Source organism: Syngnathoides biaculeatus, chromosome 2 (assembly GCF_019802595.1).
Source record: "Syngnathoides biaculeatus isolate LvHL_M chromosome 2, ASM1980259v1, whole genome shotgun sequence".
NCBI classification, from domain to species: domain Eukaryota; kingdom Metazoa; phylum Chordata; class Actinopteri; order Syngnathiformes; family Syngnathidae; genus Syngnathoides; species Syngnathoides biaculeatus.
In genome coordinates, this window is record NC_084641.1 from 38,616,111 (window position 1) to 38,642,137 (window position 26,027).

The 26,027-nt window shown below is 41.3% G+C and overlaps 1 protein-coding gene across 6 annotated transcripts in view; it reads left to right on the forward strand.

The window, feature by feature from the left end:
- The window catches only part of pard3ba (par-3 family cell polarity regulator beta a), a 221,625-nt gene that overhangs the window by 25,204 nt on the left and 170,394 nt on the right, over window positions 1-26,027 (forward strand). For all 6 annotated transcript variants that reach the window (XM_061803697.1, XM_061803714.1, XM_061803705.1 and 3 more), the window contains 3 exons: window positions 13,416-13,590; window positions 20,517-20,623; window positions 24,796-24,860. In XM_061803697.1, the coding sequence (XP_061659681.1) occupies window positions 13,416-13,590; window positions 20,517-20,623; window positions 24,796-24,860 (347 nt within the window). The remainder of the gene's footprint in view (window positions 1-13,415; window positions 13,591-20,516; window positions 20,624-24,795; window positions 24,861-26,027) is intronic.

Here is a 26,027-nt window from a genome sequence, read left to right on the forward strand (position 1 = left end):
TAGTGTTTGGTGAAATCCTAGTGTGCTAATAACTCAAGGCAGCTGAGAGTCACACTCAGAGACAGAGGGCACTTTCACTGCGGTAACGTGGATGATGAATGTGTGTAAACCTTAATCCAGCTCATTTTGACTAAACGTTTAATGATTCCTTGGTGTGCCTGGACAGCTAAACCCGAGGCTGCATTCCATTGTTGTAACATCAGCATTGCATAAACAGTCGCGTTATAGTATTCTATTTTCTGCTGCTCAACATTCATCTTCAGGTTGATTGGACTAATGAATTGAGCTCCACTGCCCCTAATGTGTCTGAATATGCAACTCAAATTACCCGGTTAATGTTTAACATGGGAGTGCTACATGAATAGAGAGGTATGTGTAAATGTTGTAAAAGTGTTTATAAATAACCAAAGTAGGATTTGCTGTTGACATAAAACAAAAACGCAGAGGACAAATAGAAGAGACATAATCATGATTTAAAATATCCGAGGACTGAACTCAAAACTCCTTTTAAGAGAATAGTCTGTCTTTATACTACACCTGTTAACTCTCCCTCAACACTAAGAAAGTCCATAACACTTTCCACTCTAAATTAGTGTCAATGGTGACAGTTTTATGCATTTCTTTTTTTCTGTTGTGTGTATGATTTGGGTCATCATTTTAAAGTTTTTAAATAAGTGCTTAAATAGCGGAGTAGTATGCTGCATTGGATGGGTCTGTCAGCAGCATCAAAGCGATGTTATGTTCGTTGTTGATGTTTTTGCCTCTATGAACAACTGCTGGTATCTCTTCAAACGACAAAACAAGGAACATATAAGAGTTGATGTGGCAACATCTCTGTATAAAATTCCTTTTTAAGGAGTCCCTCACCACAGACTTGACAGGAGAGATTAAGCATCTATTCTATGCTTCACATCGTGTTTGTGCGTGTGTGTGTGTGTCTGTTTCGTGTGCGCTGGGTGTGTGTGTGTGTCTGTGTGTGTTTGCACGTATGTCTGTGCGTGCATGGTGGCTTGCTCCCCTAACAGGTAATCCCCTACCTTTGGTACTATGCTGTGTAGATTTTGGCTGGAAAAGTAGCAGGATTAGCCCCCTTACAAGGGATACATCTAGTTTTCCATTTCTTAAAAAAAGCAAAGGCAGATATGCTACTGCCACTTCTATGATCCCTTGCAAGGGTATGTCCTCTTGTAGATTCTCAACCATGTCCAACTGTAGTGCGAGGCTTCACCCAAGTGCCATTCATATGCTACTTGGATGCCTAAGGGTTAACGTCTCCTGGTCTGTCTCCAGAAATTCCCAGTAACGTCACAAAAACTTGCTAGAATTGTGGCTCATCATGTTAAATTGGCAACAATGAGTGTCCCTGGTTGCATCACAATGCCCTAGCCCCGAGGTCATCATGGTAACGAAAGCTATACTCTGCATTTGCCTGACAGAATCAACTGCACCTGAGAAACTGAGTGATTCCAACAAGAGGGTGACAAGGGGGTATTAAATGTGATATAATTCTGGATCCTTTGTGTATTCCGATGGGATTAACCTTTTTTTGACACGGAAATAGTTTCATACTGGACAAAACATTCACATTTCTCCTTTAGACAAGCGTTTCATAAACTATGTCAAAATTCTTGGTATAAAAATTTGGTTCCCAAACTTTCAGGTTCATGCAGTGGCTCCTGATACCACTCAGAATTGAGTACAATGTCTTTGTCCTGACGTACCTGTCATTGTTCATTTTCTATTGCACCTCCGAGGATGTAGAACGGCTTCATGTACAATCTCAGGGCCCAAATGACTGCTTTTAAACATCACCTGAAACCTTTTTTTTTTTAAAGGGTTTTTTAATAAAAAAAAAAGGTTTTAGCTGTTTTTTCTTCATTTGTTCATTAGTTCTATTATTTTGTAATTGCATCCAATTTTTCAGTTTTTAACTTCTTTGTAGCACTTTTGAGATATCCCTATCTGAAGTAGAATACGAATAGTTATTACTGTAGTCTCACCACTTCTTTTTGCATGCTTTCTTTAATACCTAAAAACACCACCTGAATGGCGTGATCTTTCCAAGCCTCCTAGTGAACAGCTATGTGCAAAAGAAAGTTATGATGCGCCATGAGAGGATAAACTTCCTTAATATGCGCAAAAGACAATGTTGTACCATTATGGCGTGACCTTTTCTAGTACAGTCTTCATTGCCATGTCATCATACTGATAATTCGTTATCAACATCATCATTATTGTTACTTTGAGTGTAACAGTTTTAAATTTCTCATGAAAGGACTGTACTGAAGTTGAATTGTTGCCATGTACTTATGCTGAACTACATGTTCTAAACTGTAAGCCATTTTTCCAAGGGTACAGCAGTGTTGTAAGATATTATACCTGTAAGAGTTCAACATTACATTAAAATGTTTTTAGGTCTTAATTTGACATAAATGTACAGTTTAAACTGATAGGAAATTCTAAATAATGTAGTTAGGTATCTGTGACTCACTTTTTTTCACTATTCGTGGTAGTGTTCGGGACCTGCTGCTGTATATCCTATTCATTGTCATGTTTTTCAATGTTTTCCACTGTCTTCACTCAAAATAGATTTTTAGCCATGTCTGTCAGATCAGTCGATCTATTTCATATCCTTTGTGTTTTAGGCGATTTGCCTTTTCCAAGTCAAACATTTCACCCTTTGATTGCCATGTAGATGCTCTAAACAGCTCAGTTTTAAATGGAAAGTGTGTAGTCATGCACAAACACGTGTGAGAGAGATGATTGGGTTACCATTTTCTGTGAGGATGCAGCAGACAGTAGACCTGAATTATGCATGATTCTTTCAAAGAAAGAATAAAGGTTAGAGAAGCGGATGTTTTTGAGATGGATGACAACAACACAAAAGCAAAGTATCTCAATAGACTGGTACCTTACACACCCTGACTGAGATTGCGCATGTGCGTGCACACGCTAAGAGCGGAGTCTATAAGAAAAATGAGCTGATTAGTATGAGGCAATGAGAAGTTTTTTTTTCTTTTTTTTGTTAGCTGATATTGACTTTTACTATCATGCAGAACTGTTTGAGTAAAGCGAGGTGGCACTGTTCATCCTTTTTCCACTGCTGTGTGTTCCAGGCTACGTTTTGTCAAACCTATTTAATGTGCATATTAAAAGGTAAAGTAAACCCCAGTTTACTAAAGAGGATATTTTCCAGACCCATGTGAAACTGTGCAATATAGACAGACCATAAACATTATTTCTTCCAGCCATCTGATACACTTTTAAACCTGTTGAAGCACACTTAAAATTATTAAAACTTACTCAGACTAATGAAAAAGATAAATGATGGAAGGACGTAGACGATGTAGTTCTGAGCATCCCAGACAGACAGAGAGTGTTGTGATTGGTGCAGAGGTTGGTGGAGGTAATGAAGGTCATGAAAAAGAGATAAGTACAGCATCCAGGAAAGGAACTTGGAGGGACAGATCATGGTAGACTTTGCAAAAAGGATGGCGACGGCTGTAGAAAACACTTATTTTTCCAGAAGAGGCAGGAATGATCTATAAAATCATCCAGGAAAATAGGTGAGCTAAGAAGAAGTGGGACATTGAGAGGACAGAGAAGGGACAAGAATAATACACTGAGATGTAATGGAGGGCAAAGGTAGGGCTGGCAAAGGCCAAACGAGGCAGATGACATCGATGTCATGTTGAACACCAGAGAAGGAGAAAAGGATCTTTACAGGTTCGCCAGAAAGATGGTTAGAAAGGGGAAAGATGTGCAGCAGGTTAGAGTGATTTAAGAATAAAGACATAAATGTGTTGACTGGTGCCAGTAGTGTGCTGGAAAGAATGAAAGAATACATTGAGTTGATGAATGAGTAAAATAAGAAGGAAGTGTAGAAGAGACAAGTGGAAATGATTAGCAAGGGGGAAGTTAGAAAGGCATTTAGTCGTGATGACATTCCAGTGGTGGTGTGGAAACATCTCTGAGGCTTTGTGTATAATGCAAAATGCCATAGATGGGTTCACCTAAAGTAGAAGAGAGATTAGGGTAGTTATCAACCTTTACAAAAAATGCTGGGTTAACACATAAAGGGCAGCAACATTCTTGATGAATATTAAAAATAAATAATAATAATAAATAATAAATATTAATATAAAAACATGATATTGTATTACTTTATTTCCTATTCTTCGAGCTGTTACACTGCAAAGGTTTAATACACTGAAGTTGTGCAACTCCAAACTGAAATTGGCCATTTTCTGTAAAAAAAAAAACAAAAAAAAATTCCCTTAAAAAAATCTGTGCTTGAGTAGGAGTGCTCACGATAGACTCCAATGTAGCATGGATTCAGTATGACTTTCTTTTCGTGCGAGTGTGTGTGTGTGGGGGTGTGTGCGTGTGTGTGTGTGTGTGTGTGTGTGTGTGTGTGTGTGTGTGTGGGCGCGTGTTTGCGCGCTTGCGTGTGGTGAGATCTGGATTCCTCTTTACTGTTTGTATGACATTGTGTGCAATTAATGTTATTGATTGAACTATTAATGACACGCCACCATTCCATCTATAAGTTGTAATTTAAACCTCTACTGATTCGAACATCAGTGTCTCATGTCCGCATATGCAAAAAATGGAAACAATATAATTCATGCATCATTGGATTTACTCCTGTGCCTCAGCGGTATCAGCGATCCTAATTTGTCTCTGTGTTTTAATTGGGAGATTTAATGTTGCACAAGGATTGGTCATGATTTTAGCAGGACTGATTTTTACATTTGCATCAAAACTGCATAATGTATCCTATCTTGGCATTGTTTGCCTTTTTGGCAGACTGATTATGTATACATTTTTTTATAATCTTAATTTTTTTAACAGTTCAACCTCAGTGGAGGTCTAGGTTTTGTTTGACATCCACATAATACTTAGTCATTAATGGTATTTATAATTTATATGCAATCTAGTGTTGATAATATCAGGTCTGCCCTTTACTTGATACCAAGAGGTTTATTGGCATTCACATTTATTTTGATATTTTTTTTTACCAATAAATTGCCTCTCAGGGGACCTCTACAAGCCCTATAATTTACTAGTCCTTGCAAATGTGTATTTTCTTGTGAATTTTTGTAGGGGTCCAGAACTGGATTTCCCATAACACTATCAGTGTAGACCTGATGTGTAAAATGAATATAATGTATGTTTGGCGAAAGCGGTTTAATTGAAAAATACACAATTGGAAGGTCTCAAGGGACCCATGCCTGAAATTTTCCAGGAAATGTGCCATTTTGAATATATTTCAGGGCTTGCACTAAGGAACTTTGTCAAATGGGACAATTTGAAAGCAAGTCTCCTTGATACATGGAAACTATTGAAAGTTCAAAACCATATTGTCTTTTTAAATATTTTCCATGGAAAAAGTAGGTGAGAGTCTGAGGGACCGGTCATCGCTGTTTGCAGCTTTAATCATTCTTTGTTGTCATTGGCAATTCCTGTATTAGTAGTGTAATTAAACAGCCGCTGAGTGTTCTTGTCCATTTGGTTTGTATTCAAGTGATTTGAAATTGATAGAGGTGGAAGGGCAACATGTGATCCAGTGTGACCAAACGAAATGTTAGCTAATTTGGGTCCAAAACACGTGCTTCGTCCTTCCATCTGCAATGCTCATATTGTTTGTAGCACGGGTGTTGTTGACCTGCAATCTCCTCAAGTCAATATCAAGAGAGCCCCCATGACTATAAAATACAATGATTCAAATTTTAATTTAACACTTTTCGACTCAAGGCCACTTGACTATTATGTTAGCTTAAAAAACAAATGATTACCACATTTCCCCACACTGAAAGATAAAAATGTTCGAAATGATGAATGCTAGGCTAAGCTCATCCCTGCAACTTTGTGCGCGTGCACATTGGCTGGTTCATTCATACAAATGGCACTCAGCTCCCAGCCATCATTTTTGATTGATGTCAGCAAGCTCGGGGGTAAAGAGAAGGCTGTTGGGGATTGCTAGAGATAAGGCAGGAGAGAGGAAAGCTGATAAAAGAGAGTGATGGAAATGGATTCATCAAGCGGCACAATCAGTTTCCTGGCATCGTCTTTCTTTTTCTCATCCTCTCCTCTGCAACTCCCAGTCTCCTCAGTCCCTCTCTCCAGTGCACACCGTTTACGCCCAAACATCCACACAGTGTGCGTGTGCGCGTGCGTGCGTCTGTGTGTGTGTGTGTGTGTGTGTGTGTGTGTGTGTGTGTGCGTGTGCGGGCTACTATCAAATCTATGCTTGGCCGGGTGTCAAGTTTGTATTAATCATGGGAGGTTGAAATGTGACAGAAGGTGTCGCAAAGCCTATGTCGGTGTGATTAGTTGATACACACGGTAATATATGTACACACACAGTCCCTCTTTTGTTGCAAACTGACATCCTTCATTCCTATACTCAATTGTTCCATTGCTGTCATTTTTTTTGATAAAGTGGCTATCTCCTTTCCTTATACAGTGCTGTGAAAAGGTATTTGCCCCCTTCCTGATTTCAGTGTCCCCCCCATATCTATCGCACACAAAGGTTTCAAATCATCAAACCAATTTTAATATCACTCAGAGACAACCCAAGAAAATACAAAATGCAGTTTTCAAATGACAACTAAATTTATTAAGACTATATATATATATATATATATATATATATATATATATATATATATAAATAAAACCCTCTGTGGAAAATGTAATTGCACCCTCAACCTAATTGTAGATTGTACCACCTTTGGCCACAGTAATTAAAATCAAGCATTTGCGATAATTGGTGATGTCTTTCTCTTGAGGAATTTTGTCCTAGTCTTTTCAGAATTACTTCAACTCCACCATATTGGAAGGATTTCAAGTATGAACTGCTCATTTAAGGTCACACCACAGGATCTCAGTTGGATTTAAATCTGAACTTTGACTTGGCCACTCCAAAACCTTATTATTATTTTTTGGGCCATTCAGAGGTGGGATTGCTGGTGTATTTCCGATTGTTGTCCTGGTGCATGATCCAAGAGTGATTGAGTTTGAGGGCATGAACTAATGGCCCAATGTTCTCCTTCAGGATTTTCTGGTACGCAGCAGAATTCATTGTTCCATCATTCACAGCAAGTTGTCCTGGTCCTAAGACAGCAAAGCAGCCCCAATACATCACAGTGCCACACCATGCATTACTGTTGGCATAATGTTCTTTTTATCAAATTACCCTAGATGTAACGGTCACTTTTATTCAAGATGTTTTGTGGCAAATGTAAGACGAGCCATTGCATCATTTGCTGACACTAGGTGTTTTCACCTGGGAATGCTCCCATGGATCCCATTTTTGGCTATTGTCTTTCTTATGGTATTGTCATGAACACTGACCTCAACTGAGGCCAGTGAGACCTGCAGGTGTTTAGATGTTGTTTGAGGTTCTTTTCTGACCGCCAAGATCAGTTGTCGTTGCTCTCTTGGAGTAATTATAGTTCGTCATCCACTCCTGGGAAGGTTTGCCACTGTTCCCAGTTTTGTCCATTTGTGGATAATGGCTCTGACAGTGGTTCGCTGCAGCACCAAAGCCTTGGAAATGGCTTAATAACCTTTTCCAAACTGATGGATTTCAATCCCTTTTTTTTTTTTTTCTCATTTTTCACTTTTTTGGGATTGTGGCACAATACATTGTTTCTTGAGATCTTGTACCCTACCTGATGTTCTCTGACAGATTCTATTTACAGGTCAAGTGTCATCCCTATAAACATTCTAAAATAGATATTGTAATGAAAAATACATATAACATTATTGACTTCAATGTCTATACGAAAAAATAAATATGAACGGAGAGCGCGTCATCCATGCACAAAGTTGCGGAAGTGTCATTCGACGACATCCAAGTGGTCGCCATAATGGCTCCATCTCCTGTCCGTGACGTCACCCCGGACATTCGTCATTGAAAACACTTGGTGGACCCTACTATGGGAGACGAACACGTCCCTTCTGACACGGAAGCTCTTTTCGAAGAAGAGAACATCACACAACCGAGTGAAGTTACCGAGGCAATATTACCTTATTGTTTGGAGCCATATTCAGATGATATGTGATATATGTGATCACGGGCAAACCGCCTCCCCATCCAATCCACTTCCGCGGTGGAGATAAGCCGTCGCGGCCCAGCGCCACACCCCAGGCGACAAGGCCAGCAGCGACGAGCCACCCCGGTCGACAATGGCCGTTGTGGCTCATTTTTGTCATCGAGGTTGCTTATCCCGGCGCCGAGCCGGGCCACTTTGTGGCGTTGTCATCGCTCGCAGCTGAGTGCGGCATAAACAATTTTTTATCACTACCACCTTCGGCGGTGAACAACACCGCCGACAACGGCAGTGGCGCTGAACAAACCTGTCGCTAATGGCGCGCTCAGCCGCGTGCGACGACACCGTAATGCAGCCCATCTCAGCACCGTGATAAGCCACTTTGGCGTCCAAGATGAGCCACCCCAGCCGAAGCCATGACCGGCGGACGCGGAACCCGTCCGATGCGCACATCGACACATTTAGCAACCCTGTCATATGTACGCGGATCTTTTGTTACAATATGAGGGACGGATTACGTGGTTCGCCCCAAACTATTATTTTTTTTTAGTAGCTATTTACACATATATGTGTCATTTGGAACCCACGAAACTTTCGTCCTGTGCGCCGGTGCAATCCATTTTTCATGACGAACCGGGTCTCTTGGAGACTTATGAAGGGTAAATCCATCCTTCCCAGTGTTCAAGCAATGTTTAGCAATGCAACGACCCAGCATTTTGGCTAACACAAAGGAACAACGGGCTACCTTCCTGGAGGTAAAACTAATATAAACAAACGAGTCCATTTGAGGGCGGTCCTGCCATGTACGTCACTTCCTGCTTCTTCTCGAAAACAAATCCCTCAAGAAGATTTTCATGGTGGGAGTTACAAATAGCTGTATACGTCAGAATCATGTTTTGTGGTTAGAAAAAAAAAACGCATGGGTCCATGTCAGTTGCCGTTTTTTCATTGATAACAAAAAAAATCATGCATTTCATGACAGTGGCCCTTTAAGTGATGTCCTCATTCACAAGTATGATGGTAATCGGTCACCTTTCCTAAATTTGTTAGTCATAGTGACTGCGTTTTAACGGTGGGGTGGGGGGTATTACTTTTTCACAGAAGGTCAGAAAGGTTTGGAATTTTTGTGCCTTAATACATTGAATTGCCATTTGAAAACTAAATTTTGTATTTCCTTGAGTTGTCTATTATTAGTAATTCTTAAATTCATTTAAAACCTGAGAGATGCCTCCCACCCCAAAAAAAAAAAAACCCTTCTTCAGGTCTCTCTGGGCAGGCAGTGGGTGATAAAAAAAAAAAAAATCTTCTTTTTTGTAATAAAACAAATTATGCATGTACTTGTCAAGGCAAAAGTCCCATTTTTTTTTTTCAAGACAGATGTTACTGATCATAGCTTGGTTTGGACATGTTTAGAGACTATATTGGTAGAAGGGTGCTGAGGATGGAGCTGGCAGGCAAAGAGTGAGAGGAAGACCAAAGAAAAGGTTGATGGACGTTGTGAGGGAGGACATGAGGACAGTGGGTGTTAGAGAGCAGGATGCACGAGATCGGCTTAGATGGAAAATGATGACACGCTGTGGCGACCCCTAATGGGACAAGCCGAAAGGTAAAGAAGAAGATATTACTGATCATACACCTATGTAGACCAGGGGTTGGCAACCCAAAATGTCGAGAGAGCCATCCATCCGTCTTCTAAGCCGCTTATCCTCATGAAGGTCACGGGAGTGCTGGAGCCTATCCCAGCTGTCATCAGGCAGGAGGCAGGGTACACCCTGAGCTCAATCCCAGCCAATAGGTCACTTGCACAACTTCAGAGCAAGTCCATTGTGGGTAAGAATTTGTTGCGTGTCGGCCATTTTGGAGGTTGTAAACAGCTCTTAAAGTTTGTCTACATACCAGCATCGCGTTCATTGTATCTGCACTTTCTATGTCGTTTTCCAAGTATTTTGAGAATTTGTCGGCTGATCTAAAATCCTACTACAGGCAGAAAATCAGTTTATGTGAGGTTCTGGTCTATCAAAGGCTGATTTTGCGACTGAAAAATGTTGGCCGAGAGTGGAATACCCCGACATTGTGAACTACTTGGTGCTTACAACCAACAGCCTTACGAACCAACAAGTCTTTGGAGGCTTACAATTACTTTGTAAGCGGGTGGATTCAGAGTGTCCTCTGCAAAACGTTGCCTGAAGAAAAGGTTTTAATCGTTGCCTGAGTAAGTAACTTGTAATCACCCGGGACGGAGTGCGTAACTCACTGTTGTTGTTGTTTCTGCTTAGCCATTATGGCCTTTTCAGGTCCGACAAATCGGACCGATTAGTGAAAAAGATCTATGACAAAGAAATATTACACCATCTTTTAAATTAGCATTAGCATTAAGTGCTATTATGTGATAATAATTAAAATGTACAAGTTGTAAATTACTAAGTACTAACAAATTATAGTGTGAATGTCTGAATGTAGCCCTAATAGTAATACTAGCCCTAATACAACAGTAGCGGCTTTCTATTTGTTCACATTTGCCTTACTCAAATGTCAGCATATAGAAAGCCGCTACTGTTGAATTAGGGCTAGCGTGAATGATGCCCTGGTAGGTGGTAGGTGCTACATGCATACTCGTGTTGTTTTTAATATATATACGGTATATTTCCTTCTTAAAAATAATTTGACGTTTACAGACAGACAGCAAACGCACAACACACATCTATACTTTTGTATCCTAAACTGTAGATGAAAAGCCTGTCACTGGCGGCCGATTTCGATCGGCGGCCAAGTTGGATGTACATGTAGACCTATCAAACACCGTTAGTCTTGTAATATAAAACACAGCAAACAACACATGTAAAAATAGCGGTAGGAGGATATGGTCAAAGTGCAATACTAGGCTTAAACTTACCACTTAAGAAGTGATCGCTGCACACACGACTTGAAACTGTGGGATGAGTGAGATCTGAACGCGAGATATTACTGAGCCACTTCGCTTGCCGTTTGGGGTCCTTGGTGCGGAATTATTTTCAGAAATCGGAAAAACCGTCTGTTCCCTTCTTTGCTGAACTTGTTATAGCAGCCAATAACGCAACACGTGTGCACCATCGTCTCAGAAGTCAAAAAGCGTCTTATGTAATCTAATATAACCAGCGAAATAAGACCTCCCAATATAGCGGCCAGAAAAAATTCAAAACGGATGTGACGTCACCTGCAAGTCACCTATTGCAGGGCAGATAGAGATGGACAATAGTCACGACTCACAATCACACACAGGTGCAATTTAGAGTCTCCAATTCATGCATGTTTTTGGAATGTGGGAGGAAACCGGGTTGCCACAGGAAAACTAGCACAGGCACTGGTAGAACATGAAAGAGCCATTTTATTTTCCTTTCAAGTCCCCAAATTGCTTCCATATAGGTATGTCATCAGGACAAACTGGCTTTCCATTTTTCATTTTCTCTAATGCCTTTCTAATTTCCCCCTTACTAATCATTGCCACTCCCTGGTCCATCACACTTGCCTCTTCTCCTCTTCCTTCTATCTCGTTTTGTACATGTCCTCATATGCATCTTGTTTTAGCCTTCACCACCTCTACCTTGTCCTAATTCACATCTCAATTTATTCCTTTCGCCTCTCCTCAGTCTTCTCAGTGTCCCACTTCTTTGCTAACCTCTTTCCTTCTATGACTTCCTGTGTTTTGGGAGGCCGCGAGCTGAAGCTCGGCAACAAAGGTTCCTGGATCTCCGGGCTAGCAGCCGCGGATGGTTCTTCGGACGGGAATTATGCCGAGTCTGACGAGCGAGCCGAGGCTAACGGCCTCCACTGCCGAAGCTCGGTTCATGGCCCGCCGCCGGAGGTCGATCCTTAGACTCCAGGGGCCTTTGTTTACGCACTTAGATCCCGCGCGTAGGCCTCTGAGTGGTCAGACTCCGGCGTCATTCCGCCCGAAGAACCATCAGACTATTCAACATTATTTCCAGCCACAGGTTCAAATCTCTATGGAAGTATTCCTCTGTCTTCCCGATCAACCGATACTGCTATTTCTTTATCAGATAAGGATAAATCCGAGAAATCAGCGCTGGGCATAATGGTGTCCCATGTAATCCAGCGTTTGGAACGACACGGTACACGTAACATACACCCACGTAGATCGTGTGACTGGCGAAAATGGCAGCGCCCCTTAAAATTCGTAATTGTTGATAAAAATCTTCTCAAAACACTATTAAATGAGTGAGGATTTGGCATCACATTGTCAAAGTAAAGTACATATTACATGACCTATTGGATACATTGTTAATCCAAACCACCGAAATTCCCCTTTAAGAATGTGTGTCATGTTTGTCCTCCGATCTAAAACAAAAATATATTTTTCTTCCCCCATCGTTTTCATTTTAATACATTTGTGAAAAAGCTCCAGGGAGCCATTAGGAGAGCTGCATGCGGCTTCGGGAGCTGCGAATTTCTGACCCCTGATCTAGACAAACTGCTACTTGATCCACCATAATGGACACTTTAAAAGCATGTGGGAAATAAGAGATGAAATCAGATGTTTTGGATATTGTTAATGTGATACAATTATTAAGACTAAGCTAATGCTTTAAGCCTGATGCTGTACTGGAGTTTATGAATTGGTCTAGACCTTGTCTGATAAGTCTGATACAAACTTTCCAGTTGAACATGCAGTCTATTTTCCTGTTTTGTTTTTATTTTCAATTATTACAATTTTAATTGTTTAGACTTCAAAAAGTTTGCAGTAACATTCAGACATTCACACAGAAGCAGCAAGCTGTTAGAGTGGCCAAAAACTGTTTTATCTTTCTACTTGTAACACTTTACAAGATAAGGGAAAGTTACTACATAAATCAAATTGACTGCCAATTATCTAGTGAAAACTGACACACCCTTAAACACCATACAAACTTACCATATTTAGTTCAATTGTGAGTATAAACAAAGCAACCTGAGAGCCACGGTTTTATGGGTGGGTATTTCATAAGCCATAATGATTGCCAATGGAATGGTTATGTCCCTGGGTAGGTGTTTTGTTTCAACAATATACTGTTGCATTGCAAGACTCTGTCTGACCTCACATTTGCAGAATCACTGATTGGATTATTTTCCATTTCGTCCAAAAGTTCTTGTTTTAGTGAAATGTTACTTGCTTGTTTTGCGTCGTGAATCCAGTGTCACCTGGAGTGCTGAACATATTCTCACTATGAGGCTACAATTTGCACATGAACGTGTCTTTCTGTTGTCTGCCTCCAGCTTGTTCAGAGCAAGAATATCCTTGTATAAATCCTTCAGTTGCAGAAAACCTGTTCCTCTTAGACTGTAGTCACGGAAGTCCAATTGGTACTTTGTCTTTTCCAGCTGGTGGCAATGTTCGAAGTGCAGCATGGGATGACAGACAGTCCCAGGGAGAGCATCTCTAATGGTGATTCCAGTGCAGCACCCAGTCCAGAGCCCCTGAGCTACTATTCGCACATGCACCTCCAGGAGCCAATCAAAGGGGAAATAGAAGTCAATGAGGCCGTCCTCAAAGCAAGTAGGTCACTGAATGCTCATCTTCATCAAAGTTCATATAATTTTGCCGTTTTGTTCTTGTTCATGATTTTGGTCATCATGTATTGACTCATGATGTACCCAAACCACAATACTAAATCAATCCACAAATTAATTCCTCAATTAAGAAAGTTTTAATTTACAAAAATACCAATAAAACAAACTGCAGTGGAGGAAATAATGACTTGATTCCTCAATGACTTAGTAAATCCGAATGACAAAGACATGAGTGGTCTTTAATTCCTATAGTTGGTTTATGTTAACATAGCAACAGAACAGCTAAAATAAAATCAAGAAAATAACATTTATAAAAAGATACAAATGTATTTCAGTCAGTCACAATTGACAAGCTATCGGAGCCTTCGCGCTTGTAAATCTGCACAGTCGAGTACGAAAAATCATGTGCGTGAAATTTTTTACGAGTAGTTCAGGGCCCAACAACTTTTTGAGGCTGAGGGCTACTTCGTGAGCACCGATCGTATGAAGGCCTACGTGAGTTGTTTGCGGCAAACTTCAGACTCAGTTCATTACATGTTCATAAAATATTTTAGTTTTAATTTATTGTCGTAAATGACATTACAGGTATTTTAAAATTTTAATTCGCGGAAGCAAGTCAGATTCAGAATTTAAACCATAAATAATAGTAACAATTTGTGGCCTATGGTATTTTTAGAACATAGACATTCTCACTGCACATGAAAAACAATCCAGCAAAGTGAACCACAGCCTGACTTTTTTTTTTTTTTTTTTTTTTTTTTTTAAGCACGGAAGCACACGTTCTCCTGTTCTTTACCTGACTCCGCTGCTGCTTGTGTTTACTCTTGCTAATAATGGTAAAAGTAAACAAAAAAAAAAGAAATGCTGTTGCTTTAATGAATGTTGTGGTATGTGAATAATAGAAGAAAAAGTAGTGAAACTGGACGAAATTTTCTCTTTTTTTAAGTAAAAAAGGTCTGGTCTGAAGCCAAAGCAGAGAGTACAGGATAAGATGGTGTTTAATGTTAAAGGTCAAGTGTCGTCCCTATAAACATTCTAAAATACATATTGTAATGAAAAATACATATAACATTATTCACTTCAATATCTATACGAAAAAATAAATACGAGCGGAGAGCACGTCATTCGACGACAGCCAAGTGGTCGCCATATTGGCTGCATCCCCTGTCGGTGACGTCACCCCGGACATTCGCCATTGAAAACACGCGGTGGACCCTACTTTGGGAGACGAACACGCCCCTTCTGACACGGAAGCTCTTTTCGAAGAAGAGAACATCACACAACCGAGTGAAGTTACCGGGGCATTATTACCCTACTGTTTTGATCCATATTCAGATGATATGCTATCACGGCCAAACTGCCTCCCCATCTGATCCACTTCCGCGGTGGAGATGAGCCATCGCGGCCCGGTGCTGCGACGACCTACCCCGGAGTGGCCTAGCCAGTCTACAGACATTCCGATTACAAAATCTGTGGAGGAAGCTGAGGTTTCAAGTTACCATGGAGTGTTGTTGTTTTGTGATTTTCTACATTTACTTTTTGTATTCGGTTTCTCTCTGTTAAAATTCACCTACCATAAAAATTATAGATCATATCTTTGTCACTTGATGAACTTACAAAATCAGTGAGGGATAAATTAAATTCTTCCTGCTCTGTATTTGACAGCCGTACACAACTAGTTTCACATCGAAATGCACAGGCCATGTGAGTGTAAATTCCTCCATCACTTAGCTGTATAGACACACACTTATAAATCTGTACCCACACCATCAGAACCTGCTTTCCTCCATTGCAATCAGCTATATGTTGACCACTTTATGATTCAGCCTATACCACCTGCCATCCAGATCAACACTTGGCTTCTTGGTCCTTAGTGGACTCCATCTTCTTTACCCTTTTAGTCACTCCGTGGACAGTGTTTAACTAGATTAAAACTCTAACCTATTAGTTGAGCATGAATGGACTAATTATAGCCTCCCGTCGTCCAGCCTCTCCTATACTCAGTAGGACCTCTTTCTCTTCCACTCCCACCTCCCACTTGGAGAAGGCGTTTGACCATGTCCCTCAGGGAGTCCTGTGGAAGGTTCTTTGGGAGTATGGGTACTGAACCCCCTGATAGGAGCTGTTCGGTCCCCGTACGACTGCTGTTAGAGTTTGGTCCACATTGCCAGCAATAAGTCAGACTCGTTTCAGGTGAGAGTTGGACTCCGCCAAGGCTCCCCTTTGTCAACAATTTTGTTCACAACTTTTATGAACAGAATTTCTAGGCGCAGCCGTGGCGTAGAGGGTGTCCGGTTTGGTGGCCTCATTATCGCATCTTTGCTCTTTTCAGATGATGTCGTTCTGTTGGCTTCATCAAGCTGTGATCTCCAGCTCTCACTGGAGCGATTTGCAGCCGAGTGTGAAGCGGCTGGAATGAGAATCAGCACCTCCAAATCCGAGGCTATGGTCCTCAGTTGGAATAGGGTGGCGTGCCCTGGACGGGCTCTCCCTTAGAGATATGTCGAGAAGCTCAGTCAGGAGAGAGATCTTGAGGACGACAAGTGTCATACACAAAACTGCTAATTTGTTTGGCACTCTTACCTCCATCAGATTGTCAAATAATCTGGTTATGGTGTGCATGTAATCGCAACCAGTGGTGGCAGAAGGAACAAGGAGTAATTCTGTAGTCAGTTAGGACTCAATATGCATTTGCGTGTATGTATGTCTGTGTGTGTCTGAGCTAGTTTGTTTGAACACGATGATTGGACTTCACACTGGCCTAGTGGGATGATTAAACCTGATTGATCCGATCCTACATGGACACACGCACACGCACGTACTCATTCATACACACAGACACACACACTTTCTAGGAAGAGCACTGATCGCATCCTCCCATGAGCACGCTGAACTAGGTCCCTCCTGTCAACAAAGAAACAGACCACTGGAGAACACACACACACAAAACATACTTTATACTTCATTACACAGTAGATGTATATGCTTGCAAGACAAAGTTACCATCCGTACCTGTCACGTAACTCTTATGATGTCCTTGTTGTTGCTGCTGCCCCTGCAGTGAACCGTTACATTAGTGATACTGAACTTTTTCAGAGCTGACATGTGCAAATCCTTGCAGTATACCTCCCAGAGCTGTAAAGGCAGCCTCGGTAGAAAATGGAGAGTTCTAAGGAGATAAGTTTGAGTCTGTCCAACAACTCACAAGTAAGAGAGGAGTGGAAGTATACTTTTATCAAGGCCATGTTTTTATAATAACTTAGTTATAATCATATATGGTCTTAAGATAAAGCTGGTTTTGCCCTTAGATTTGCACCTGTCACTCTCATCAGTATGTAGTAAGTGGCCCCCTGGTGCCATCAGTTGACCCAAAGATGACTTCAGCTCAGGGGTCAAAGCTAGTGGCCTTTATTCATGGTGCTTGTTCATTCGCTCTTAGGGTGAATGAATGGAGGATGATTTATGTACCTAAGTAATGGACCCTGACTGTGACCACGGACCTGCCATGGTCTTTTTGCAGTTCCACAGCAGGGTACAATATATACTTCATGTACTGGCTTCTTGCTGATGCCAACTCATTGGTGTGTGCTTCATTGATCTACAGGTTTGAAATTTGTGGTGGGTGCACTTAAAGAAATTTACAAAAAAAAAAAAAAAAAGTGACTTGGCACTGAGGTTTTTAAGAAGACCAATCAAAAATGTACCTATACAAATACTTTAGGGAATATGACGAACTCGGTAAATGATTGCTTTGAGCAAGCGGCATTAATTTGGAGTCTGTATGCAGAAGAGTCCATCTTCCATTTTGGAAGGAGTCTCGTGTCAAACTCGAGGTCTGGTGGAAAATGCTGCATGCAGCAGCATATTAAGTGGCTCGCAAAAGCAAATCATGTATGGAGGATGGAAGAATTCCAGAAGACCTACTCTATGGAGAGCTGACACAAGGAACCTGTGCCATAGGCAGACCCAAAGTCTGCTTTAAGGATGTCTGGAAGAGAGACCTGAAAACCCTTGAAATAAATATGGACTCCTGAGAGCCCACTACCTCTGACCGAGAGGCCTGGAGACGGGCAGTGATAGAGGGGCTGTCAAACTTTGGGGCGACCTCTGCTCGACTGTCGGAGGCAAAGAGACAAAGAAGAAAGGCTTCAACACAGGTAGATAGACCAGCAATGAGACTCATCTGTCCAGGATGCGAGAGAGACTGACTCTTGTTCTTTGTTCTTGTAACTTTGTTGTTCTTTGTTCTGAATGTCGTACCCGGGCAGCACCAACTGCTGGATAAAAATTCTTTGTGTGTTTTTACACACTTGGCCAATAAAGCTGATTCTGATTCTGATTTTTGCATCGGCCTGACTAGTCACACTAGACGATGTCTTCAACTCCAGCATGCAAACCCATAGTCTCCCAAGACTCAGATGCTTAAAGGATTAAATATTTATATTGTTTCACGCTTGTAACGGCCCACTTAGGGAAATCATAATTATAACGCGGCCTAAGAGAAAATTGATTTTGAAACCCCAACTGATCTTCTTCTCCCGCAAAAGCCGCAAAAAGTCTCTCGATTGGTTGCGCATCACTTTTTGGAAAAATTGTCGAGTGGTCAGAAAAGTCCCTTAATATAGGACTTAAGACACATTTGCTATTAGCATTTAGGCGCAATTTCCCTAACCCTAACCTCAAGTCTCCAATTAATGCATGTTTTTCCGATGTTAGAGGAAACCGGACTGCCCAGAGAAAACTCACGCAGGCACTGGGAGAACATGTAAACTCGACTTAGATTGGCCCGGGATTGTAACCCTGGTCCTCAGAAATGTGAGGCCAACACTCTACAGCTACATCACTGTGCTGCCCAAAACAGCCATCTTCTTTTATTTTTGGGTTGACCTGTTATTAGTCGCCACGGCGTGTCATCTTTTTTTTCTATCCAAGCCTATCTCCTGCATCTTCCTCACTAACATCCACTGCCCTCATGTCTTCCCTCACAACATTCATCAACCTTCTCTTTGGTCTTCCTCTTGCTCTTTTACCAGGCAGCTCTATTCTCAGCACCCTTCTACCTATATACTCACTCTCTCGCCTCTGGACATGTCCAAACCATTGAAGTCTGCTATCTCGAACCTTGTCTCCAAAACATCCAACTTTGGCTGTCGTTCTATTGAGGTAATTTCTAATCCAATCAAAACTGCTTACTCCTTGAGAGAACCTCAATGCCTTCATTTCTGTCACTTCCAGCTCTGCTTCCTATTGTCTCTTCAGTGCCACCGTCTCTACTCCGTACATCATGGCTGGCCTCACCACTGTTTTAATTAACTTTACCCTTCATCCTAGCAGAGACTCTTCTGTCACATAACACACCTTCTGCCAGATGTTTAAACCTGCTTGGACCAGTTTCTTCACTTCCTTACCACACTCACCATTGCTCTGGATAGGGTTAGGGTTAGGGTTCATACATGTCCTGTGTTATTCTAACATATTTCTCTGCCACACGAAACTTACGCATTCAGTACCATGTTTCTACTCTTGGTACTCTGTCATAGGCTTTCTCTAGATCCACAAAGACACAATCCTTCTGACCTTCTGTGCACTAGCATCCGCAGGGCAAATAATGCATCTGTGGTCCTCTTTCTAGGCATGAAACCATACTGTTGCTTGCATATACATTGAAGAAAATAAGTATTTGAACACCCTGCTATATTGTAAGGTCTCCCACTTAGATATCATGGAGGGGTCTGAAATTTTCAGCGTAGGTGCATGTCCACTGTGAGACAGATAATCGAAAATGAAAAATCCAGAAATCACAATGTATGATTTTTTTAACTGTTTATTTGTGTGATACACCTGCAAATAAGTATTTGAACACCTGTCTATCAGCTAGAATTCTGACCCTCAAAGACCTGTTAGTCTGCCTTTAAAAGTCCACCCCCACTCTATGTATTATCCTGAATCAGATGCACCTGTGTGAGTTTGTTTGCTGCATAAAGACACCTGTCCACCCCATATAATCAGTAAGACTCAAACTTCTAACATGGCCAAGAACAAAGAGCTGTCCAAAGACACCGGAGACACTCTGACATGCAGGAAATACTTTATAGTAATTGATGAATTGCTCAACAAACCCAAACGCAACACAGGACGGGTGATAATGTATATGTGGAGTCTGTTTGAGGGAATATTTGTGATCATTTTTACATCATCTACATACACACATGCACACAAACGCATACACTCACACACACACATACACTCACACACACAGATGCCAGCCTTTATATTCCCACTTGTTTTTCTCCTTGATACTCTCTCTTCAGCCTATGTTGGATCAAGACCCTGTCACTGCCCCCTAAAGAGAGATTGATTAAAGAAAATGAGAGGATTTTTCTTCTTCTTCCCTTCTTTTCCCAGTTGGCTCTCTTCCCTTCTCAGTCACAATGTTTCACGTCACCATTTCTACTTTCATTTGTTATACTTGCGGCTGTCATTTTTTTTCGCTCTGTTGGCTTGAGTGCAACCAGACACCCTGACATTTTTTTCTGAAGTAATCGCACACCTCATGTTATTGCCCCCTAGCCACCAGGTATATACAGTATTCAAATCTTGCCACCTCGGTTTTACCAGAGCAATGCATTTGTTTTTAGCTCACCAAGGGACTGTTTGGAACTGTTTACCCTAATCTTTTTTTTTTCCCGTTACTGGGTGTGCAGATGGAATGGCAATAGCTGTTGTTTGCTGTTTATATAATGTGGTATAAAAACAGCATGACAGTAAATTCTGTGGAAAAATAATTCATAGAGTTGACTTACAGCCTTCTGTTTGCTTTTGAAATATGTATTTTATTAATGTTAGTGTTTTTTGGGAAGAGTATTTTTTTAGGAAGCTAGGTTAGAAAACTAAACTTCTTCTTTGTCACAGACACACCCCTTTTGGTAAGGAGCAGCAGCGACCCCGTATTGGCTCCTCCCATTGAAATCACCGTTGCATCAACACACGACGACCAAACCACTGAAGCCTCCAAAATGGTGAGCATTGCATCTCAATTCCATTAAATTTGACTCTTTATGAATTTCAATGAATACATTTGTTTCTGGCGGCACAGTGCCTCAGCTGTAAAGCGTTGTTTGATCCCGGACCCACCTGTGTGGAGTTTGCATTTTCTCCCTATGGCTGCGTGGGTTTTCTCCGGGCACTCCAGTTTCCTCCCTCATCCCAAAAACATACAACATTAATTGGACATTCTAAATTGGCCCTAGTTGTGATTGTGAGTGCGGCTGTTTGTCACTATGTACCATACGATTGGCTGGCAACCAGTTCAGAGTATAACCTGCCTCCTGCCCTTTGACAGCTGGGATAGGCTCCAGCACTCCCGCGAGCCTTGTAAGAAGAAGCAGCTAAGAAAATGAATGGATGGACACTTGTTTCTAAAAAGGAAATGAGTACTTCTTCAGAATTAAATTAAAATGTCTTGGACAAATAATGTAACTAAATAACAGGCACGAAGACCTCCCATTTGCTGATGTAGTTTCTGTTTTAGGCATGCTGTCTTAGAGGGCAAAGATGAAGAAGCATTCACCCAGTCCTTGCACTTTGCTTCAGGCTGCACTTTGAAATGAAGTGCATGCCATCTTTTCCAAAGAAACTGCCACTTCACAGCACACAGAGTTCACTCGACCTTTGTGTGTGTGTGTGTTGTGTGTGTGTGTGTGTGTGTGTGGTGTGTGTGTGTGAGAGAGAGAGAGAGAGAAGAGAGAGAGAGAGAGAGAGAGAGAGAGAGAGGAGAGAGAGAGAGAGAGAGAGAGAGATAGAGAGAGAGAGAGAGAGAGAGAGAGAGAGAGAGAGAGAGAGAGAAGAGAGAGAGAGAGAGAAAAGAAACATGGGAGACTTGGCAATGCTGAAGGATTACAGGAAATAAATGCAATGACAATTGGTATGACTGTGCCCGAGTGCACTGGATAATTTCCGATGACGTAAAGGAGAAGTATTGTGTATTTTTCCATTCCCAGGTATCGTTCTAAGTTGCTAGTGAATACCTCTTTCAAAATACCTGAAGACTCAAGAGTGAAAGCATCCCGTATTTTACTAAACTTTTTTTACTGGTCCAAGTTCAAACAGCTCTCTTAAGATGGTGGTGCTGCAAAGGCAGCGAGTCCTGATGCCGTCCCCATACTGCTGAGCCACTGAGTACAGATTTCCTTAATGGGACAACTTAAGGCAGAGCTAAGGATAGCTGCATTTGAATCCCAAATTTAAACTAGCAACTATGAATGGCATGGCCAACACCAGGCCCTACAAGAATGCTTGGATTCTAGTTTCCTTCATGGAGTCAACCCCACGCTGCTGAATTACACTTAGTCAATTACTGTGTAGACTGTGTACGGTATGTGCAGCAGATACACTGCCCAAGCCCTCTCGAGCTGCAACTATTTGGAACTCCCGAATTTTCCACACATCCGCGTCTGACGACATAATGGAGTCCTTCTCTCAGAACATAACAAAAGATCCGTGTCATAATAACGTAAAGTACGTAAGTCAGGGGGCGGGGAGAAGAAAGGCCACCGGTTTCTGGGCTTCCCTGACGTAAGCAATCAAGTACATGAGAAAATAAAATAAAGGGAAAAATAAAAAATGAATAACTACAATAACAATATAGACACACATAACACATAGCTCTAGATTAATTTCGATAGTATCCATGATATTTACTTCGCCCGGCATGGGTCCTCCTGAGTACGGTCCATACAGAAGACTTGTAAAAAGTTAGGAAATTGACCAATTATGGGTCAGTCATTTAGAATACTTCATCGGGTCCCTCTTCCTCCTCGTCATTCCACTTGTCTGTGTCTGTAAGGGAATCTTGTGTCAGTGGACGCATATCGTCTAAATATAGCCCGAAACGATATGATAAAATGGCCCCGGTTGCTTCACTCCCTTCTCAGATGTTTTCTTCCTCAAAAAGAGTGTCAGTCTCAGAAGGAGTGTCAGAAAAATCAAAAAATTGCTCTCATTCATCTGCCATTGCATTTGGCACAGCATGTTTTCAATAGCAAGGATCCAGTGTGATGCCTGCACATCACAGACAAATATGGCTGCCACTGTGATGCACATTGTATCAAGTCAGACTGACGCAACTCTGTGCTATTCTATTTCTCTATTCTCCCAGCTCACGTATCACGACTGTTATTATCATCAAAGTGATTACTATTATTTGTGGTTTTGATAACAATACCTATTTTAAGATTTGATTTTTGTGTCAGTGGCACTTTAATGTTAACATAGAGTGGGGAACGCTGTAGACAGGCAGTCAGAGAAACAAATAGTTCATTCATTACTCACAGGCATATGTTCCTGGTGCTCTGTGGAAACAGTTCCATCAGCGTTCCAATACTTTGAAGAGTGGTGTTAACGCAGCACAGAGGTATACCCAGATATGTACAATACGTACTTCTGCTGTTAATGTTCCTGGTGATTATGAACTAATTGTCCTCCCCCAGTGGGTGTACACTGCCACGTGAACGCTCATGTTTGGAGGTTGTGACTTTGTTATCTTGGGTTAAACATGGCAGTGAGTTAATGTGATGGATGTGATTATTGGGCTAACCAATGGCTTTGGACTATTCTTGTGCAAAACAGCACACTTTCACAACACACACACGTCCTCAGGTGCCTGATATGCACTGCATAACTATTGTATGCAAAAGACACCTCATTATTCTTCCTGATGACACACCCACTCTTAGCTCTTTTTTTATTAGTGTGCATACTGCTGCAAAAGACAGATGGCAGACAGGCAGCGTTTCAAAATTAATTGAAATTTGCGCCACAATATCGGCCCACAGCCTGTTTGGTGTGAGAAACAAGTTGTCAGTACTTATTACACAGATTGAGCGATGTTTCTGCTTGACACCATTCTTGGAGCAATGATAACCTGCAATAAACAATCACATAACATGCTACCATGTGTGACTGTGATTTTATATGTTTGAAAGTAGTAATTTTACGACTGAGTGAGGTTTAGAATTACGTTGATTTCATGTCAAAGCAGAAATTATCGTAATCCGAGGATAAACTTCATTCTGGTGACTGTGGTTTAATCCTTTCGTGTTAATGTTTGTGCATGTTGTGTAGAATGTGTTTTACGTCATATATGGACAATTCATTCAATTTCATATGAATCTGTTTGTAAAAATTAAGTTTAAAGTATAAAAATGTGACCACTGCCACACACAAAATGCCAGTGGTCACCTGCAGATTTCCAGAAGACTTGTCAGGTGCTTTACAGCAGCCTGTCTTACATCATGTCATGGAAGATGCTTAGCAATTATGGTGACTCTTGGTCATCCTCTTGTGATACCACCCAGCCAGACCCCCCCGCCCCATTCCCTGCCCCCTGCCGGAATATACATTCTATTGTGAGATAATCTCACACTGCCTTCATAAGTAGGTCACTATTTGTGCAGGGGACACATGCATGTGTTTATAAATGCACACTTTATTTTCTCAATGTTTTTGGTTCCACTTACAGACTGGTAGAATTTGCTGGGATAATGGGAATAGAGCTTCCATTTAACGTGACAGAATGCTCTGGGCAGTTGGTTGTGTGTATCTCGTTTGGGACAGGCACAGTAGGCAGGTTGTTGTTGGTGGTGATGGTGGGGGGCAAGCTACACTAGAGAACTGGTGGGCGGTACTTTTTTAGCCATTAGTGAGGGTGACACAATGAAAGTGACAAGGCAGAAAGACCTAATTGTCCCTCTCTTGTCTTAAACGATTTGGAGGCAGTTTTCCAGTGTGTACAAAGGGTCTTGCAAAAGATTGACGCTCACTTACCCTTCATTTATTTGTACCGCTCACTCCTCATCCATCCGCTCAAAGCTTACTGATTTTACAAACTCAAGAGCTAGATCCTTGCCTGACATGGGACTCTGATGCAGTGTGGGGGTGGGACCACTGAAAAGATGTAAACAAAAAGGTAGCAAGGGAAGGAAAGCAGTGTCCATCAGGGCATTGCGTCCGGCGGTCCACAATTTTGTAAGGTGATTGATGATTACATTGCTGCTTTACTGCAATAATTAAGAGCAGTTCGGTTTGTATCTACTGCTTACTATGAGATGTTATTAATCTTATTTGGCACTGTTTGTATGGTTCTTTGTTTTGTTTGGCAGCATTGAAGAAATTACTACTTTTGTCATTACAGGAAATCGACCATGTGGTGAAGGGAGGTCCAAAAAATCTCAATAAGATGAGCCAGATTACATTCAGGTAGGAGTGTGTTCAGAGCATGTCTTTATGATTCCCTCTATGATTCTCCTTCCTCAGCCATCAAATATTAGACTCAGTTTAGTCATATAATGCTTTGCTTAGTTAGTTTCTTTTACAGTAGCAATATGACGGAGTTTTCCAAAAATGATTGTCGGTCAATATTTGTAATCAGTTTGAAATGGCCATTTGAACCTTGAGTACAATGCACCAAGAATTTTGAAAATCAGATGATTGATTTTGGAGGAATCTTTTTTTTTTATATGGGGAAAGTAATTTTTAGGAATGTTTTTATGTGTTTATATGAGCCTGTAATTGGCTAGTGATCAGTCCAGGGTGTTCCCCGCCTCTCACCTGAAGATAGCTGTGATAGGCTCCAGCACACCTGCGAATCTAGTGAGGAGAAGCAGAATGGAATTAATCAATTGATTTTGATATCGCCAATAGAGTAAAATTACTTCATTAATTATTAACATATTGACCCTTTCATTTCTTCTGGTACTCAGGGGACCCTCTCTCCACTTAGCTAAGTTTCAGTGACAAATACCCACCAATAAGCACGTACTGGCCAATATCCCGAGGGGTTTTCGATGTTATCACAATTCTTGTGATGTTTTGAACTACTGTCACATTTAAACTTTCAATAAATATTCATCACAATACAAATAACCACAGAATCATTCTACAAAAATATTTATTCTACCACCATATGGCATGTATCCAAGTCAGTACAACTGGATTTTACTGTTCAGCATCACCAGAACAGAAACGAGATACTCAGATGCCTGGGTGTGTGCTGGGGAGTTTTGCACATACTCTTGCCTGGTGGTAGCTGCATGGTTGAGAGATTGGTAGAGAATTTTAAGTGTTGAACCAATCAGGCAGGTTCTTGGGTGTTGACAAGCTGATCGATGTCTCCTCCAGGTGTCCAACTGTGAAGTGGTCCACACAGCCTAATGTGCATGAATAATAGATGATTTTGAGTGCAAGGGAGGGAAGCTGGGAGCACTATTTATTCAGATGTAATTGTTGTCCAATATTGTCAGCCCGTTAATTTGCTGTATAGCAAATGATTCTGTTGTTTCTTAGGAGGCAGTGGATTTACCCAAAGACTGTAAACTGTGGGTTTGCTGTATATGTGACTCCGCTGGGGTTAAATGAACAGTCATC